The sequence below is a fragment of the Eutrema salsugineum genome, unplaced genomic scaffold (genome assembly GCF_000478725.1).
Source record: "Eutrema salsugineum unplaced genomic scaffold, Eutsalg1_0 scaffold_14, whole genome shotgun sequence".
In the NCBI taxonomy this organism is placed as follows: domain Eukaryota; kingdom Viridiplantae; phylum Streptophyta; class Magnoliopsida; order Brassicales; family Brassicaceae; genus Eutrema; species Eutrema salsugineum.
The window spans coordinates 283,926-303,456 of NW_006256877.1; the positions used below are offsets into that span (position 1 = coordinate 283,926).

The 19,531-nt window shown below is 38.5% G+C and overlaps 2 protein-coding genes across 3 annotated transcripts; one reads left to right on the forward strand and one right to left on the reverse strand.

Annotated features, from left to right (window-relative positions):
- The first annotated feature begins 3,550 nt into the window (after positions 1–3,550).
- On the forward strand, positions 3,551–6,714 carry LOC18022409 (metallocarboxypeptidase A-like protein MCYG_01475). 2 transcript variants are annotated; one of them, XM_006405198.2, is made up of 11 exons: positions 3,551–3,834; positions 4,447–4,504; positions 4,592–4,702; positions 4,836–4,992; positions 5,079–5,148; positions 5,232–5,287; positions 5,381–5,506; positions 5,700–5,839; positions 5,993–6,065; positions 6,151–6,225; positions 6,308–6,714. In XM_006405198.2, the coding sequence occupies exons 3-11, from the start codon at positions 4,674–4,676 to the stop codon at positions 6,608–6,610; spliced, it is 1,029 nt and encodes a 342-aa protein (XP_006405261.1). In that variant the 5' UTR covers positions 3,551–3,834; positions 4,447–4,504; positions 4,592–4,673; the 3' UTR covers positions 6,611–6,714. The 2 variants fall into 2 exon arrangements, with proteins under 2 accessions (XP_006405261.1, XP_006405262.1); XM_006405199.2 differs by having other exon boundaries at positions 4,855–4,992.
- Positions 6,715–6,762: 48 nt separating this feature from the next.
- On the reverse strand, positions 6,763–9,518 carry LOC18022411 (pentatricopeptide repeat-containing protein At5g42310, chloroplastic). Its single transcript, XM_006405197.2, has 4 exons — positions 7,574–9,518; positions 7,335–7,487; positions 7,181–7,252; positions 6,763–7,101 (listed from the first exon to the last, which is right to left on the reverse strand). Exons 1-4 carry the CDS (start codon positions 9,347–9,349, stop codon positions 6,988–6,990), a joined length of 2,115 nt encoding a protein of 704 aa, XP_006405260.1. The 5' UTR covers positions 9,350–9,518; the 3' UTR covers positions 6,763–6,987.
- Between the last annotated feature and the right edge of the window lie 10,013 nt (positions 9,519–19,531).

The following is a 19,531-nucleotide window of genomic DNA, read 5'->3' on the forward strand; positions in this document are numbered from 1 at the left end:
ATGTTGGGTTGTCGATAAATTATACATTTGGTTTTACTTCGGTTTATGATATTGGACTTCGGTTTATAATTTTGTGTAATCTGTTTACCAAATCGGATTTTACCAGAAATTTTTAGTTATTTTAATTCGATAATGGCATTTTTGAAAATAAAAAATTGCCTTAGGACCCTCGCGGGAAGGCAAACAGTAAAAACAACCCTATCCTTCCTTGGTTTTGAAAACATCGTATTCCTCTAATTTAAAACTTAAAAACTACCCATACAGCAATTTTCTCGGGTCCAAATGGCATGACTAGTAGATTTTTCCAAAGATTATGGCAAGCGATGTGCCAAGACATAATTAAACTCGTGAGAGAGTCTTTCGAGACGGGGCTTTGACCCAAGATTTAACAAAACTAATATTTGCCTTATCCCTAAAAAGGACAGACCAAGAGAGATGGCTGATTTTAGGCCAATTAATCTTTGCAACGTCAGCTATAAGATTATCTCCAAGCTGCTATGCAAGAGACTTAAGAGAGCCCTTCCAAACTTGATTTCAGAAACCCAATCAGCTTTTATGGCGAAAAGGCTAATAATCGATAATATTCTGCTAGCGCAAAAAGATTTTCATGCCCTTCGTACGAATACTAGCTGTAGACTTGAGTTTATGATTATTAAAACGAAGATGAGCAAGGTGTATGATAGAGTAGAATGGAGCTTTATTGAAGCTTTAATAATAAAGATGGGGTTTGATGAGAGATGGGTTAAATTATTGATGTGTTGTATTTCCTCGGTTACATACCAGATTATATTGAACGGCGAACCAAGAGGCAAGATCAAATCCTCGAGAGGTCTACGTCAAGGAGACCCACTTTCACCCTTCCTGTTCATCATTTGTATAGATGCACTAATCTCCCTCTTAAATGGAACAGAAGAAGAGAAACATATCATGGGCTTGCATGTCGCACAGGCAAGTTCACGGGTCTCTCACTTATTGTTTGCGGATGATTGTCTTTTTTTCTGCAACGCGGAGGTCAGGCAATGTGATGAGGTCCTAAAATTTTTAAACATATACGGCAATGCTTCAGGACAACGTATAAACACAGCAAAATCTTCTATAGTCTTTGGAAACAAAGTTGACCAGACTAGAAGAGAAGAGATAAAAGCCATCACCAGTATTTCTACAGAAAGTGGCATGGGAAAAGATCTGGGAATCCCAAAAGAAATCTCTGGCTCAAAGATGAAGGTCTTCTCATTTGTCCAAGAACGCCTTAATAACCGAGTGAACTCATGGTCAGCACGACTTCTTTCCAAGGGTGGAAAAGAGATTCAAATAAAATCTATGGCCCAAGTACTGCCGACATATGTTATGTTGTGCTTCCTGCTATCACAAGGACTTATAGATAAACTTAAAAGTGCAATAGCAAAATTTTGGTGGAGTTCCAAGCAAAATAGTAGGGATTGCATGGGATAAAATTTGTATTCCCCAAGATAGAGGCGGGTTGAGATTCAGAGACCTCCATGATTTTAATATTGCCCTACTTGCAAAACAATTGTGGAGGTTATTCAGTTTCCCTCGTTCTTACTTGCGAGAGTCCTTCGAGGTAGATACTATAATAGATCATGCCTGCTAGAAGACAGGAAAGTTTACTCACCATCATTTGGATGGTGTAGTATTCTTGCCGCAAAACCCTTCTTAAAACTTGGTTTGAGGAAGACTATTGGTTCAGGTCTTAATACTAGAGTCTGGAGTGAACCGTGGATCCTAGATATGCCGGCCAGACCTACGAGAGCTTCTGTCGGGATAGGCTATCGCCACCCTCAGGTCATGGTTCATACATTTATTAAATGAGATACTAAAAAGTGGAATGTCCCCCTTCTTCATGAATACTTCCAATCTGAGGATATCCTTCTTATACTTGGGTTGAGACCTAGTTGTAATTTTTCTCTTGATGGGTATGCATGGAATCACACAAAATAAGGAACTTATATGGTGAAATCCAGATATAATTTAATCCAGAAATTTAACTTATGTGGGGATTCGGAGGTGATAGAACCAAGTATCAGTAGCCTCCAAAGTCATGTGTGGAAAATCCGCACAGCGGAGAAACTAAAACACTCACGTGGCAAGCGCTTTCGGGATGTGTGGCGACTTGTGAAAGATTAACTTATAGACACATAGGCAATGACATGAGCTGTCCTAGATGTTGAGGCCCTGAAGAATCTAGCAACCATCTTATTTTTGAATGTCCCCCGGCCTTAAAAGTTGGGGCATTATCAGACTTTCCGTCTCTTCCGGGTTTCTTCCCGAGTACTTCCTATTTTGGAGAACAAAAGAAGTGGGTCTATCTGAACCACATAAAGACATTTATCCTTGGATCATATGGTACATATGGAAAGCAAGAAATGATAAACTGTTTAGCGGAAAGATACTCCAGCGATGAATACACTCCAATTAGCTTCACTCAAAGCGGAAAGCTGGAGGATAGCGAACCGAAAAGAATGTGAGGAAGAGATTGAGGTCTCCCAGGATCACTTCAACTCTTATACCCCTCCCTTATTATTCATATTCCCCGAGATTTAAACTCCTGAGCCGATTCTCTCGCTAGAAAGGCTCGAGTATGTGGTATCATATTCTCTCATATAAGTCAGACAGAATCGGTGGGGGTAAATATTCGTAATCATCATCTTACCAATCAAGACGTGGCTTAGTAGATGAATAGTAGACAAAAAAATAATAATACCAATAAACATATTTATTTAATAGTACATAACTTGATATAAAAAAACCAAAAATCTATTTATTTTAACGAAAAATGTGATTTAGTTTTTAATTACAATTATATTATTTATATATATTTATTATTTTACAATTTATAATTTGTATCATTTGTTATCGTGTTCATTATTCAAACATTTTATTGTAAACCTAAACCCTAAACCCTAAACCTACCAGGAGTCTTCGAAGAAGCGTTAGAATTCGACGATGAAGTCATTCTGATTTGATTTCGAACACCCTTCAAACCCTAATTATCGATGTTCTTTTCTGACGAAAGAAGATATATATGGTGTATTTTTTAATGTATAATAAATTTAAAACGACGTCGTTTTTGCTTCTTTTTCCAGATTTTTAACCTAAAACGACGTCGTATTGGTTTCATTCGAATATAGCATCCACCGTGGCATCCAATTCCGTTTGCAAATTAATAGGTTTGATTAACAGAGAAAAAGTCAATGTACTAATTGGCCACAAAATATTGTTGAAGTATGTATTTACTAATTTTAATAAGTTTAAGTACTGATTAACCTATCAAAATTGTTTGGATATTTATTAGTACCAGATTATAGTGTTGAGGTACTAATCGACTTTTTTCCGTTATTTCACTAATCAAATATTATTTTATATTGCTTATTATATAAAAATTATACTTGTTTCGTAAATATATCTTTCGTATATACTGCAATTGAATCATTCCGAATTTTTAAAATTACTTTACCGAAGAAAGTATAGGAAAATAATAAAATAAAAGAATGACACAAGCCCGATCTAGCCATCTCTGACAGACATTAGATCCATTTCTCTCTCCCTCTCCGTCTCTTTTTCTTTGTTCACACCTGAAGAATAAGAAATGAGATGACATCAAAGGAACCCAACGAAGCAAAACTCGAAGAAGAGTTTCGTTTCTTCCCGTTTCTCTCTTCCGTTCTTCTCCTCTCTCAAAGCGGCCATGCGTTTGCGACCTCTAATATGTTACGCCATCTTCCTCCCACCATTGTTATTGCTCGTTCTCGCCGGAACTGATCCTTCCGACTTGTCTTTCATTACTCCAATCAACTGGGATCTCTACCACTCCAGGTGATTCTCTCTCTAATTTTTTTTTCGATGAAAACTGAGTTTCACTTTATCACATAATTGAGATGATTAAATTTCGGTTGTTTCTTCAAGTGTTACAAAAATCGAGAGAAAACAAGTAAAACAAACTCATTTGCACTTGTATCACCTTTCACAATGTTTTAGGTTTTTGGTTGTTGCTTCTTCTAGTGGTTGTTGTTTTGTTTGAGGAAGCTGTTAGATGAGATTTCGTTTTAGCCCGTTGATAAGAATCAAGGTCGATAATCTCTTTTATTACTCAAGCATGAAGAACAAGACAGTTTAGGGACCAAGTAGGTGGTGGTCGAGTGGTCTTGAAATTGAGTACTCAAGGTCACTAAGTGTGATTTACGCCTTAAAGCGTAAAGAACGACTGGACCTATGCACCAGGGGAGATTATGGGCCAAAACTCTGGAACTTCCTTGGATATAAAGAAAAGAGATTTAGGATTTGTTTGAGTGTTTAATCTCTCTATAAGCCAAAGCCTCTCAACCACCAAAATAGTCAAAAACAAGTAACTTTGATCCAATTCGCTCCTAATTAAGATATATGTTGATCCCTCACACGCCCTATCATCATTCTGTATGTAATTTGCAGTGATGATTTAATGGAGCAGATACATTCTTTGGTACATCGACATCCAGATAAGCTTTCGGTTAGTGCCAGCGGCTTTATTTTTAAGGTCATTGTTAATTTATTCTTAGCACAAATGTGTAAACCAATTTCAGTATTTGTTTCACAGATTGAGATGATTAAATCTGGAAACAAGGGCTACAATTCCGAGCTCAACGTGGTTACATATTGTCGGGGTGGAAGAGAGAGTGATGACAGGTCAAACTTTAGAATCCTTCTTGTAAGTTCCCTTGATATCGCTCTCTCTTTTTTCCATTAATATTAAAATTTAGTTAATCAAAATCTGTAGACACTTTAGTCTTTCTGTAGGTGAAGTTTCATCATAATTTGTGTAATACCTGTTTTTTTGACAGAGGATTCATTTTCTTCCAGACTTTTGGGCAGCATGGAAGAGAGCTTATCACCTCTGAACTTGCCTTTCGGATTTTGTCAATTTTAAGCGAAGAGCAGTTCTTACCGAAGAAGAACGGGGTAACCCTGAACAGCACTCTAGACAAGCTAGTCATAAAGGTAAGTGTGTCTGGACGTGCATTCTCATTTTGTTGTTTCTGATAGATTCAGTTACTCACAAGATGCTGTTATCTTTTTGTTTTCAGCTGGTTCCTATAGAAAACTCGAATGGTCGTAAACGTGTTGAAGCTGGAGATCTTTGTGAACGCAGAAATGGTAACCATCTTTTGTCTCTCCGATATATGGTTATTAATGCGTTTGTTTAGCATTTCATCTTTTATCATATCTGTAAATAACAGGAAGAGGAGTTGACCTGAACCGAAATTGGGGCGTTGACTGGGGCAAGAAAGAAAAGGTACTTCTTCATATCAACTTCACATTCCGTTTCCTTAAAGATCCATTGTCAATGTGTCATGGAACTTTTGTCGTTTTTTTATCGGCTGTTCAGGATTATGATCCATCTGAAGAGAATCCAGGAACTGCTCCATTTAGTGAACCTGAAACTCAAATTATGAGGAAGCTAGCTATATCATTTGATCCCCACATATGGATAAACGTGCATTCTGGAATGGAGGTGATGTTTCTCTTCTCATTTAGTGTTATCTTGTAATAAAGGTTAGTTACTTCTGTTGGAGTTTATGAGTAATCGTGTGAATGATGGATTGCATGGATGTTCACATTCCGTAAATTGTATAGCAAAAAACTCTTGATCTGGTCTTTGTGATGTATTTGCTGAGAAGTTTGATGTCGATTTCTCATGTTTTCAGGCTCTATTTATGCCATATGACCACAAAAACACAACCCCAGAAGGATTGCCTTCGCTGAAGATGAGGACCTTACTTGAGCAAGTGAATAAATTTCATTGCCAAAACCGCTGCATGATTGGATCTGGTGGAGGCTCTGTTGGGTTTGCCTCTTCCCTAAACAATATTAGCAGAAAACCTTAAAACAAATTCATTTATCCTTTCAAATAAAGTTTTGTTTGAGACTCGTTTCAAAAGTTATCATATCCCCTTTAGGATGTGTGTTTGCCCGTTTTAATCGGTTTTCTCGACTTTAGGTACCTGGCACATGGTACAGCTACGGATTATATCTATGATGTTGTAAGGACACCAATGGCTTTCACCTTTGAGGTTTGTGTGACAGAAGTTACCTGCTCTTGACACTTGCATGGAAACCTATGTTCCATATTTTTATAACTGTTACCATCACTATCAGATCTTTGGGGACAACCAGACTTCTTCAAGAGATTGCTTTAAAATGTTCAACCCTGTTGATCTACCCACTTTTAAGGTACCATGTTTTGGATTGTATCATGATTCTGTTTATTACCAAAACATGAGTAGAAACTCACAACTCCGCGTGCTGTTATTAGAGAGTTCTCAACGACTGGTCTGCTGCATTCTTCACAATTTTCAAACTGGGACCGCTCCATTTAGACGAAAACAGTACCAAGTCCGCAGATAAGTGGGTTTCCATAGACGAATATTTGGATGGCTATTTGGTGGAAAGGAAGAACAGATATGGGAAGAACATGGAAGTGATCGATGTCGGAATGCAGGAGATAAAAACTTACTTCAGGCTCTTCTTGTTGTCCTCGGTACTTCTGATGTTCATGTTCTGTTCCAGGATAGCCAAGAGCAAGTATGGTAGAAACTCCATACCTGTCATGCCATGAAAACTATTTGATGAAGCTCTCTGATTCAGTTAACCCTTGTAAGTTAGTAATTTTTTGGTTGCAAAACTTTTGTATTCTTAATTTTATTTGCTGCAGTTTAGGAATGTTGTCTCATGACAGACATAATTATTCGGATTTGAGATTTGATTAAATGAGATTTGGTTTAGAATTTTCAACGTATCCCTATCCAATTTGGTCTACGTAACAGTTATATATTTGTACAGTGTGAATATTTACATAGACAGAAAATGTGAGGATTTGTATGAAAAGACTTCCTCTTGTGATGTGTGGTCTGTGTCATTACATCTCTGACCTGAGCTTGATATGATGATACAAGCTCGAGATAAAACCTTAGCATTGTTCTTCTTTTATGTTTTTTATGAGGTTCTTAACGTCTGCTTCATGTATCTTAGAGCAGACCGTAACATGGATCTAGCTTTTCTATCTGGTTTGCAGCCTGACATGATCATCTCCTCGTAAACACCCGGTACCTGTTAAAACCATCACATCTCGAAATATTAGTGCTTACTTTCGGGTGTTCCTTCATCAACCAAACGAAAAGATTCATACCTTTTGGAACTTATCAACACGAATGAGAGCTTTCATGAGTGTTGTGTATGTCACCACGTCTGGATTTACGCCCTACAATTGTTGTTTGAGAGTTGGTCAGTCAGTAAAATACGTTCATCAAAATGGGTTTTAGCCAAAGATAACTTCAATTTACGTTTTCTTTCATGTACTGCAACACGGCAAATGCTTCAGCGTCTCTTCTGTCCTCACCAAAGGCATTGATGAGGGAATTGAGAGCCAACAAACTCGGCTTTAGTCCATCTGATGTCATCACTCTAAATGCATTCACAGCTTGTTCCGATAAACCCTGGCACGGAAGAATCAAGAAACTATCACTATCGAATGATGCTTCTTTTAAGGATCTCTTACAGATACTATTAAGAGTCACGATACCCTTTGTGCATACGCATTGATGAGGGCATTGTACATCGTTGAAGATGGTTTCAGCCCAACTGATTTCATCTCCTCCAAGCACTCTATCGCATCATTAAACCTACCGGATTTGCCATAAACATCGACGAGTGTTGTGTGTGTCACGACATTAGGCAATACTCCTTGGCTCTTCATCTTCCCTAACAATCTTTTCATATCATTCCATCTTTCTTGATCACCATAACTATTGATCATTATGTTATAAGTTGTAGCACAAGGCAAGCACCCTCGCTTCTCCATTGCCTCAAACATCTCTTCTGCCACAATATGCCGGCCATGCTTACAATGACAATCGATAAGCGTATTCCAAGTCACCCTATCGGGTTCGATTCCCTCGCTTAACATTCTATCAAAAGTCGTCATCGCATGATCAAGACAATTAAACTTTCCAAAAGTATCGATCACCACGTTGTAGAATTGCCTGTCGGGCTTAACTCCTAGGCTCTTCATCTCCTTGAGAACTTGAAATGTCTTTTGCCACTCACCTCTATCGCGATAACCTGCTAAGAGTCTGCTGAAAACAAAAGAGTTAGGCTGTACATCACCAGCTTCCATCTCTTTCAACACAATTCTCGCGCTTTCCCATCTACCTGCATTCACATATGCATCAATGAGGAGACTGTACGTATGTTCATCAGGCGAAACACCTCTCTTCTCCATCTCTGAAACCATCGACTCCGCATCTTTCAAAGGACCTGTCTTTACATATCCCTTAAGCAACGCATTGTAAGCCTTGGTTCTCGGTTTTATCCCGCTTTGTCTCAGCTCCTCAAACAAAGCTTCAGCCTCTAAAGTCCTCCCCGAATTCGCCAATGCCGAAATAATCGAGACAAGAGTCGCGGTTTTCGCACTCAAACCTGTTGCCTGAGCCATACCTAGAATCTGCAAAGCCCGAGAAGGGTCACCAGATTTAGCAAAACCCATGATGATATCATTAACAAGCTGCACATCAAGCTCAAGCTTGTCACGTTCAATTTCTCTATACAATCTCTGCAAAAGAGCTGAATCAATCTTGTTGCTACGCGTCAAAGCCTGAATAACCAAACTGTAGTTGACAAAATCCGATTGGTAACCATCTCGCCGCATCCTAGAAATCAGATTAAGAGCTTTTTCAATGTCGTTGTTGCGAGCACAAGCTCCAATTAAAGCATTGTAAGTCAAAGGAGTTAAAGTCTGTTTCTGAGAAAGAAGAAACGCCTCGTAAAGCTTCTCTGAACGGCCAAGCGCGTGGATGAGAATTGAGTAGAGAAGCTCATAGGAGAAGCAAAGGTTATGCTTTCGCAGCCAAGAGACGACGGCGTAAGCTAAACCGAGCGATGACGTCGATGAGCATAACGATTTTAGTAACGAGTGCCAGTACGGTGCCGGAACCGCCTTGTAAGACTCGGCGAGCTCGAATTCCACCGGATCAAGCGAATCCGGCGAAAAGGATTCCGAATCTTCCGAATCCAAAACCAATTCGACTGGTCCGAATCTGGAGAGGAATTTTAGAAGTGGAGAGAAGTCATAGCGACGACGAACCTCGACGGAGAATTCATCGTCTTCGTCCTCTTCTTCACACGCATCTAAAACATTCCACGAGGAGGAGTAAGAAGAAGAAGATGATGATGATGGCGAACAAGGGGCGGTTGCAGAGAAAGCAGAAATCGGCGGTTGGAAAAAGCGGTGGTGGGGGCGAGTGATGAAGTAGAGGGAATGAAACCGAGATGAAACCAGTGGAGGTTGTAAGAGAAGCATAGTCTTCTTCTTCTTCTTCCTCTTCTCCAATGGCGTCGCAAGCGAAGAGGATTGTTTTCGTTTGTGGTTGCGAGTAAGTGCGGACGTGTCTCTGCAAATCAGCGTATCCTATCGTAATTCATTCATCTCTGTGTCTCTGATTCCGGATTTTTTATTTTACTATTCTGAGAAAAATGTTGCTTACACACACACACGAGACACACACACTTTTCACATATCCACTTATGTGTTAAATTAGAAAACTCGTTAAACAGAGCTTTTTTTTTTCTTTGTCGTCCATTATATTAAAACCCAAAAGCAAATTACATGATGATTCAATGCCCAAAACCAGTACAATTTCAAACCCAATTATAATCCATTACAAAAGGGATAACGCTTGCTAAATTGAAACACGTGTGTCACACGTGGCAGTTTTGGGCGTAAAGTAAGTTGACGGTGAGAAGATGCCGCCGACAGCTTCGACGATACAGAGCTTCGCAAAAACCTGAGATCCGATGAACGCAAACCTCTGAGGTTGAGAAACTCCATCAGATCTAATCCTCCTTATACGAATCATCATGCAAACTCTTCTACAGCAGGTTCTAAGTTGTTTATAATTCTTCTTGCCTCCATAAATATACCACCGATCATCACTACCTCAAGTTTACATCAGTATGGATTATGTTACTTTATTAACACTAAATTTATATTTCCTAACAATTTATTTATCATCTCTAATATATTATTTATATTTACTAACAATTTATATATCTTTAATATATCGATGTTTAGCTAAAGCTAAGACATTGACAGCTATCTAAACTATTAACTACGTTGTAGAATGTTTGGGTATTGCTACATAAGCAACAAAATAAACATAATGTCAAATAGTAACTAAAGTCCTGTATATACTCTCATAAGCACTTTCTATGAGTAGTATATTAGGACATCAACCATCTGCAAAAAAAATAAAATAAATTACTATCTAACTTTTTACTTAATAAGATAATAAAATTATTAATTGTTAACTTTATGTTAATGTATATATGTGAGAAAAAACCTGTGTTTTGAATTACTGTTTAATGTGATACGAAGAAATTGTACACATTAACAATTTGTATACTACACTAGAATAATAAACAATACTAAAATATGTTTTCTAGTAAACTGTAAATTTATAAAAGTTACATAGTATAATAACAAATTAATTTTATTATTTTGAACTATTTTTCCGTTCAATTATCTCTTCTACCATATCCATCATACATACATCTATCCGGATCAATCAATTTGCCCCAAAATCAACCACAGCTGCGACCGTCGTTGTCAAGTGTCCCATTCAACTCGAGGGAGAAACTTTCTTCCTTTAGAACACACGATTATATTTTCTCATTTTCTTAAAACAGATGAATAACCAATACGATGTCGTATTGGTTTGTCTTGGAATAATGAGTGTGAGATTATTAACAAATACCTCCTGTTTACTGGTTTCTGGGCTCGGTTCAATGGGATTGGTTCAGGGTTTGATTCCTCGAGTCTGTAAATTTGTTTTTTTCCCAGAATTATACAAAACGACATCACATCATGTTCGCGTTCCAATGGGGATTCCAGTGTGGCAAGTAAGTCAGTCTGGTTAACAATTTGACATGATTGACTAACGGGTTTTAGAGTCAATGCATGATTCGGCAAAAAAAAAAATTGAGTTCAGGCATGAATATTCAAATTATTTATAGCTCGGGTATGTGTGGGCACAACAACAAAATACAAGCACTAATTGGTACCAGAATGTGCAGTTGAGGCACAAATCAACCGCTTTTCACCACATTTACCTCTTTTGTGAAGCACTAATCGGTATCAGAATGTGCAGTTGAGGCACAAATCAGCCGCTATCCCCCATAGTCACCTTTTTTTGTCTTCACCATAGCCACCGTCATCTTCGTCATATATGCATCCACCTGAGATTAAGAGTTATATATTCGAGCATGAGATATAACCATAGTTAACTTTAATCACTGGTTGAGATTCAATGATAGACTTTAACGGCAGAGGATATGGCGCTTGAGATTCACTCAGATCTGGTGGTCGCAAGGCTTAATATTAAAGATAGAGACTGAGATTCACTCAGATCTTAGGGCAATGGAAGCGTGATAGGTGTGACAATAGTGATGAGTTTTGTTCTGGTGGTGCACGCAACAGAGGTTGGCGATTTTTCGTATTCTAATAAGTAGATTGTGAGTGTGTGGGAAGAAGTTGAAGCAGATGAGAGAGAGAGGGAGAGAGAAAGTGAGCGAGAGAGAGAGGGAGAGAAAGAGAGAGAGAGAGAGAGGGGGAGAGAGAGAGAGAGAGAGAGAGAGAGAGAGAGAGAGAGAGAGAAAGAGAGAGAGAGAGAGAGATGATGTGGGTGCAGTGGGCTATTACAAGTTTTACCCTAAACAAGTTGCAAGTGCACAACAAACGCAGTAGTACTTAGGGAATGAATCCACAGGGATTTCTGTGTTGAGGACTCCTAACTGATACTAAGAACAATTGTAGACTTAATCAGATTGAAGGGGGTTTTGGTTGTCACTAATTCTAATAAACTAAGCAGAAAATAAAAGTTTGAAAAGAAATCGGTTTGAAAACAATAGAAAAACAGCGCTGGGCTTAGGATTTATCTATAGGGTTCATGATCTATGACACAAGGAATCTAGATAAGGTTTTTTATGACTGTGAAACTAGAATAGACACTTATAAGATTAGCCAACACTCGTTACCCTAATCATCTAATCACTCTAACTCGACAAATAGCTTTCGTCTCTTGCTGCAAAAGAGTTCATGCAGTTTTGATTGGAATTCATCTCGGCTCACACCCCCTCCGTAGGTAGCTTTTGTCTCATACAACGGTTACGTCCATAAGATCCAGTTTAGGCAATCTGATACATCACTCTCGTTTCTCTGATTCAACCTTAGATCGGATACTGGTTAGCTACTCCAGCATACAACATTAAAAACGGGATGAATAGGAGAGTCATTTAAAATCGAAATCCTTTAACCTAAAAACCTAGATGTCATCGATCATGGGATCCCTTTTGATGGCCCCTTTAACCAACAAAATAACTACTCAGACATAGCTGAGCTTGACATCATCATTCGTTTAAAAAACAAAAGCAATAAAGTAAAAAAAAAAGAAGATGAAGAAAAGCTTCTCTTATTGAAGATAAGTATGGCGAGAAAAGCCTTCTACAAAAGCATAAAAGTAAAACCTAAGATTAAAATGAAGTACTCTCTCTAACGCATGAAAGAGGCTTGGTTACAAAATACCTAAAGACAATGTATTTATAGTGCTTCTCCTCTTCTAGGCGTCTAGGGTTTGTAAATTGAGTGCAGGAAATTACTTGGGCTTTGGTTGGGCTTCTGAGGGTCGGATTTAGGTCCACCGTGGGTGAGAGTGGCTGAGCCGCGGCGTAGAGTGTCTTAGCCGCAGGTGAGAGCTGATTCACCTTCACGGACAGTGTTGATCTTCCATCAGTGCATTGATAATATTTGGTGATTTAACCTTTGGATTGAATTGATTACATTTGCATTGGAAATATGGTTTTCTCCTCTATAATGTCTCCAAATTTGGGGATGATCAGACGGTGAGAAGATCTTTATTGGTTGCCAAACTTCAGACAGCCTGAATTTATCCAAAAATGTACTTTTTCTCCAAATTGTACTCCAAAAGTCCAAGCTTATAAACCTCCAAAACATGGAAATCACATATAAAACATTGAAAACTGAGTGAAAACACTTGCATAAGACATAAAAAGTGATCCATAAAAACGGTAAAAATCTGGTGTTATCAACTCCCCCAGACTTAGACTTTTGTTTGTCCTCAAACAAAACAAAGATTTAACCCTAGAAAAGAGGTTTGACAATAGCAGGAACTAACAAAATATCAGTGACCATACTTCTAGACTAAAATCAATCATCATGCTCTAATCGTCTATAGCCTAGAAAATTCTCACCAAAATATAAGCATAACTATTCTGTTGATCCGTCATGCGAAAATCTACACACTTAGATTCAGCTACCAGTCAACTAGCTCTTAACATTCATTAGAAGTTCCAGTGGTTTTCATCAAAAGAATAATAAACAAGGCATTCAAGGCTAGGTATTCAAAAGGTCTTTTAGGGCTGAGGTTTGATGTTTTTAGGGTTACCTTAATTTCTGAAGAAGCAGGATATTATCCACAGTTTCCAGTCATTTTCTTCTTGCCATAGAATCTTTGATCTCCTTCTTCAGGTTCTTCTCATAATTTCCCCAGAATTAGATTCTTGTCTAGGTTGTAAAACCATAACTCCATTGATGAATACTTGTAGCCTTTGCTTCAAATAATTCCGACCATCTAAGACTCTTTAGGCTTTTGTTTACTTTCCTTTCATTCTTTTTCTTTTTCTATTCTTCTCTTTGATTTTTTTTTTAAAAGGGGAAACACCTTTGGATATAGAGTCTTAGAAAACACGAAATTTACCATTAAAAATGAAATTTTCTGAGGCACCATTAAGCTTGATAAGATTGCCGATACTCTTCCTTTCCAATTCTATTCAGTCCTTTTCTCGAGTGACTGAAAACTGTGTTGATCCTCCATCTCCGACGTTTTTGCACACATCTGTCGATAAAAACTAAAGAGAGAATACATGAAGTTCGAACATAAGTGCTTGAGTTAAGGGTATGTTACTATCTAAAGATGAACTGGCCATCCAGGACAACAAAGAGTGGTAAAAATGAAGAAAAAGATGTCCTAGATGTATATCATGATGTCTGCCTAGAACCAATGATGAGAAAATTAGATGTCAATATTGAGTTTCTTGTCAGAAAGAATCTCCATAAATAAAATTCCTCTGGTGGGAATTAATAGTGCAAGTACTCTAGCTACCGCCTAGTCTAGTACTAAACACAAAAAGAGCCATCATGTATAATCTAGAAGCATGTAGGTCAAATATCATCAGAGTTTTGTGTTAAACATACCTGAAAAATACTAAAGTTCTTAGCAAAAGAAATTTTTTTAAATTTGCATAAAAAGATAAACAAAACAAAGAAAATAAATCAGTACGGATAAGACAATCTCCCCAAAATTTTATTTCATTGTCCCCAGTGTGTAAAAGTTGGTGAAAAGATGGTGAAGAAAAGCAACAAAGTCTAAAATAAAAGAAAAAAAGGAAAAGAAAATGATACCAGAAACGTAGTAATGATGGCGAGATGATGAGTAGATGCATGCCTATGTCTCTCAGCTGCTATCAGTCTCTGTGGCAGAGGAATCGTCATCGAACTGGTGGTTCTTCTTCAGGAACCGCTTCATGCGCCTGTTAAGTCTCTCTCCTGCTGCTGCTCTATCTTCCTCTCCAAAGCTGCAAAATCTGCATCACTCCTAGTGGATGTACTGGTGCGAGATGATCTCGATCTGATGGGCACTGGTGCAGGCTGGAGTCTTCTGCGAGTCTAGGCTGCATCCCTATTCGCTTTTGCGGCCAGGAACTGACTCACAGTCAATGGAATAAGTGGAACAGATGGTAAGAAGTCATGTGTACCTGGTCTCCATCCAGGATTTGCGCCATCTCTGAGTCTAAGGACCGAATCTGATGGTAAAAGAACTCTGAACTCAGATGTGCCAGTGCATAACTTGTAAGCGAATCCAATAGGATCCATCTTCGTTCTGGATATGGTTATGTCTCTGGAGAACTGAGAGAGGTCGAACCAGTCTTTGCGAAGAGGGTCTCAGATGATAAATCAACTCCTGATGCAACCATAATGGCAGTGATGATGCTTCCAAAGGCTGGTGAGGAGTCTTGGCAATCAGAGTTGAAAACTTCATGCTTTACTTTCACCATATTCTTGCCAATGATGCATGCAAAGCAGGGAAAACGAGGGTGACCTGCGAATGGGAGCTGAAGGGTGACTAGTTCTGGCTTGAGCACATTCACCTAATTGCTCCTAGAGAAGATGGTGTGTGCCAGAAACTTATGAACAAATCGCATTGCTGGGTGAGTGAGGAGAGAGGCCTTGGATCTGCCTTTTGTCATACACTCCTTGACCCATTACTCTCCATTACTCTCCATAGATCTTTTTTCTGGATCTTTCTCCAAAGTCATCTCATCATTATATGGAAGCTTTAAACCTTCACACATCTCCAAAATGATTAGTGAATAAAGATGTCCTTTAATAGAGAAGGAAAGTGTACCATCTAGAGCTATTGGATAGGCTTTCTTCTTGCAGAACAAGGTGACTGACATCAGAAACTCTCTAGTGTAGCTCTCATAGGTTGGAAAACTCTGCTCCACCTGCGGTTTCTATGATCTGATTCCAAGTGAATCAAGATACTATACCACATCTTCTCTAATTCCAAGCATTTCGATGGTGGAGTAGTTGATCGCTGGTGTAAGCTTGATCTTGAGATTCTCAAGCTGCTCCAAGTAAATTATGTTTGGATCAAGAGCCTGTCCAACAAATTTCACTCTGGTCCTTGACGAAGAAGTGATGCTGCGAGGTGGTGATGCTACTCAGCGAGATGTAGAGGTCCTTCCTTCATGTTCTGCGATGAGCTTCTTTTGTGCAGAGATAAAGTTGGCTAGAGGAGCTCTACTGATGAAATGTGTCTAACTCAAAGCATCCAATGTCTCCTGGGAATGAGGCTTTTTCGCATGTGCACTCCTCATGGTGTGTATGAGATGAGCTCGCAAAAATTCCATAGTCTGCAAAACAAAGACAAATTCTTGAGAAACCAAGTGAATAAAGTTGCAATTTGAATCAATTCTTCCCACTTTTTTCCGGTTTATGATGTTCTTCATATGAATTTTCAAAATCAGATGTGTTTTCATATGAAATCTAAGTAGGTTATCTAGTAATAGCCACTAATCACTCTAGATTTAACAGAGCTTCATCATATTCGACTTTTTCTTAAGTGTTCCAGATCTCAGATTCTAAAAATCCCAAATTCATAGAATCTAGGTGTTAAAATATGAAATTAAACTACCCAGAAGTCTATTTTTAAGCTCAATGACTATCTCTAATCAATTTAAGGTGAATTCCCACTGAATCTAAAGAAACCCTAAAATTAAGTTCATATGAAAAAGTGAAGAATTTGGATCCATACCTTAAGGAAAGTGTAAAATAATAATATATTTGAAATCTCCTTAGAAAAAGAGTGGGATAGTGTTGAAAATTTGAATAGAAATCAGCAGATTTGAAAACTGGTCTTTACTCAAAATCTCCAAGCTTTTTGGGAAGATGAAGAGAAAGACCCTTTTTTATCTAAAAAATTCTCTTTTCTCTTTTAAAAAGGTGTTTTTCTAGAGAAAAATTATTTTTAAAAGTTTATAAAACTTACCTGGCATGTGACCCACAAAAATTTATTCCAGAAATACCTCGGTTCAATTCTGGTATTTATCGGGATCACAAGTTCCAGTTTACGAGAAAAATGGAAAACAAGTCAGGAAAAGAAAGGGGGGGGCGGCTGCGGGTGGCCTTGTCATGGCCACGGTGGGGCTGCATTTCTCCGGGGGTCAGGGTTCTGGACCACGGTAAATGATGGCTCGGCCGTGGCTGAGCTTGTCGCGGCCGTGGTGGATGGTCTCGGCCATTCTCCTTCTTTTTCTTCCTTCTTTCGATTTCTCCTAGTACTTCCTCCTATCTTTTTGTGTTTCTCTAGTTTTTTTTTTTAATGTTTTTGGTTTTTCTGGGTTTTATAGGAACTGAAATGTAATAAAAAAAAAGATCAATAGAAAAATCCTGAAATAAAAAGAAAGAAAAACATACCAAATAGGTTGCCTCCCATCACGCGCTTTTGTTTTAAATTTTTTAGCTAGACTCTTGGTGCGATTAAGAGTGAGAAGAAGAAGGATCTTCCGGTTGGAAGTTCTTAGGATCCTCTTGAGTTTGAAGAATGGATCTTCTTCATCTTGAATCACAATCTCTTTCCCTTTCTTTAGGATCTCTGCATTTTTGAAAACATGTTTTGTCTTCTCTACAATTCCCTTGAGGTTGTCTTCCTTTTCCTTGCTGATGTCTGGTGGCACCACTATCTTGATCTTTGCAAATTGCTTTGTTGCAATTGCTTTCAGTTTCCTTTTGTTGTTTTCATGTTTCTTGTTTTTAGAAGCTTACTCCTTGGGTTTATCCCTTCGAGTTGGAGTTTCATCCAATGTAGTTCTATAGAAATTTTTCCTGTCCACATTCAAGAAAACTAAACAGCGATTTGCATGATCAATAATAGCACCCAAAGTTGCTAAAAATGGTCGGCCAAAGATCAATGGTCTGTCCTGTAAGTTCGGCAGTTCATCAAGGCGATGTGTGTGACACATAGAAGAGCGGGAAATGTTTGGAGGTTGCACGTGACACGCAAGCTATGGAAAGAAAGGTGACGTGGCACGACTACAGCAAGGCTAGTGAGGAGATCTTACATATCAAGAAAGGAATGATATACTCATATTTTGTCATGTTTAGGATTGCATTTTTGTCCAAATATTGAGTCTCATGCATACATTTAGGTAGTTTTACATATATTTGTCTTTGTTTTTGTCTTTAGTTAGGAATTGCATTAGGTCCTAGCGAGTTTTGCACTTTTGGAGTGTTTACAGGTCATTTGGGGCTAATTGGGAGCAATTGGGACAAAAGCCATGGAGAGACCATCACCTTATGTGCATCAGACTCGGACAATTGTTATGGAGCCGACAATCTCTCAGCTTTATCACATGAGAAGGAGGACTTGCACCAGGATTCAGCCTCTGTAGTCTTCATTCCGAATCAAGAGGGTCGGGTCTAGTTTCCAGAACACTTGTGATCGTCCTATTTGGAGTTGTGAGCTTAACAATACGGCATTAAGAAGCAGTACATGTCTCGGAGCGGATAATGGACCAAAGCAACGCGGATCAAAGAACCGGTGGAACGGAGCCCTTGACAACGTCATCTGAACCCTAACCCTTCACCAAAGTTGGAGCTGAAGAAGCCATCTGGCTTATGGAGTTAACCGATCAAGGTTTGGACTAGTGAGCAAGGAGTTATGAAGGATTTGGTGCAAGCGGTCTACATTCATATCGAGAAGGAGTACCGACCAAAATCAGGTCGGTATTACCTTGGAATCTTGACGATTCTGGCTGGCTTTTGGAAGCCAAAACGCCGAAGAAATATCGACGTCCTGCACCGACTGAATCCTGCTCGGTATTGATCCCCTGAAGCTATCCTTAACACCGCACCGAGGTGAGTTCAGCCGGTGTAGCGCCTCGGTGTAACCACTCTCAGATTGCCGAAGAAATATCGACGTCCTGCACCGGCCAAAATCACCTCGATACATTCTCGCTTGATGACATTTTTGTGGGCCTTTTTGGGGCCAAAACCTAGTTTGTCCTATGTTGGCCCAGCAAGAAACCCTACCTATATATATGTTTTAGGCATTATCCAGCAGACTAAGTTTGATTCTCTTTGTTTCTTTGCATCTTTAGTGTAAAAACGAGTTTGATCAAGAGATATCTAGCAGATTTAATCATTTTAAAGCTGTTTCTAATCATTTCTTCATCTCATCTTTACTTCTAATCATGATTAATATCAACTCTTGCAAAGGAAATGGTGTGTTCATCATGATTAGTGAGTAGTCTTCTTTTTAGCTTCTAGGTGTGTAGATTTAGGGTGCTTAGATGTAGATTAATGATTGTTTAAGCTTAGATTCTCTTCTCCTTTCCTTAGTTAGCTGATCCTAATGCTAGATCCTTGCACATCACTTGGGTCTAGAATCTGGGTTTTTCATGCACCAAAGGTGTTTGATGAAATGCCTGAATGAAAGCTAACTAAGGGTTTATGCATTAATGCCATGATGATGTTTGTCAATTGCATAAGTGACATATTAGAGTTGATTCTTAATGCTTACTAGTTCATATTTCACAAATGGGAATTTGGTTTGAAAATGGATTAGTATAGAGATTAATACCTTCATGAAAGGATTTTAATCTAGCTTTAAAATCTAAGTTGATTGGATTAGAGATCAAGTGATTGCTTGCTATGTCTTTCTGTTAAAGATTCAGTCTTTCTTTGTTAGAGATTGTTTGGTCACTTATTAGGCTTGAAACTTTATGCTTGTTGATTGCTTGGTTATCTCTAATGGTTGTTAGACTTGATTAAGTGATTTACAAAGGGATTTCTGTCATGAGAGTGGATTAATCTGATCATGAAGCCTAGACTAAAGAGTTGCAAGTG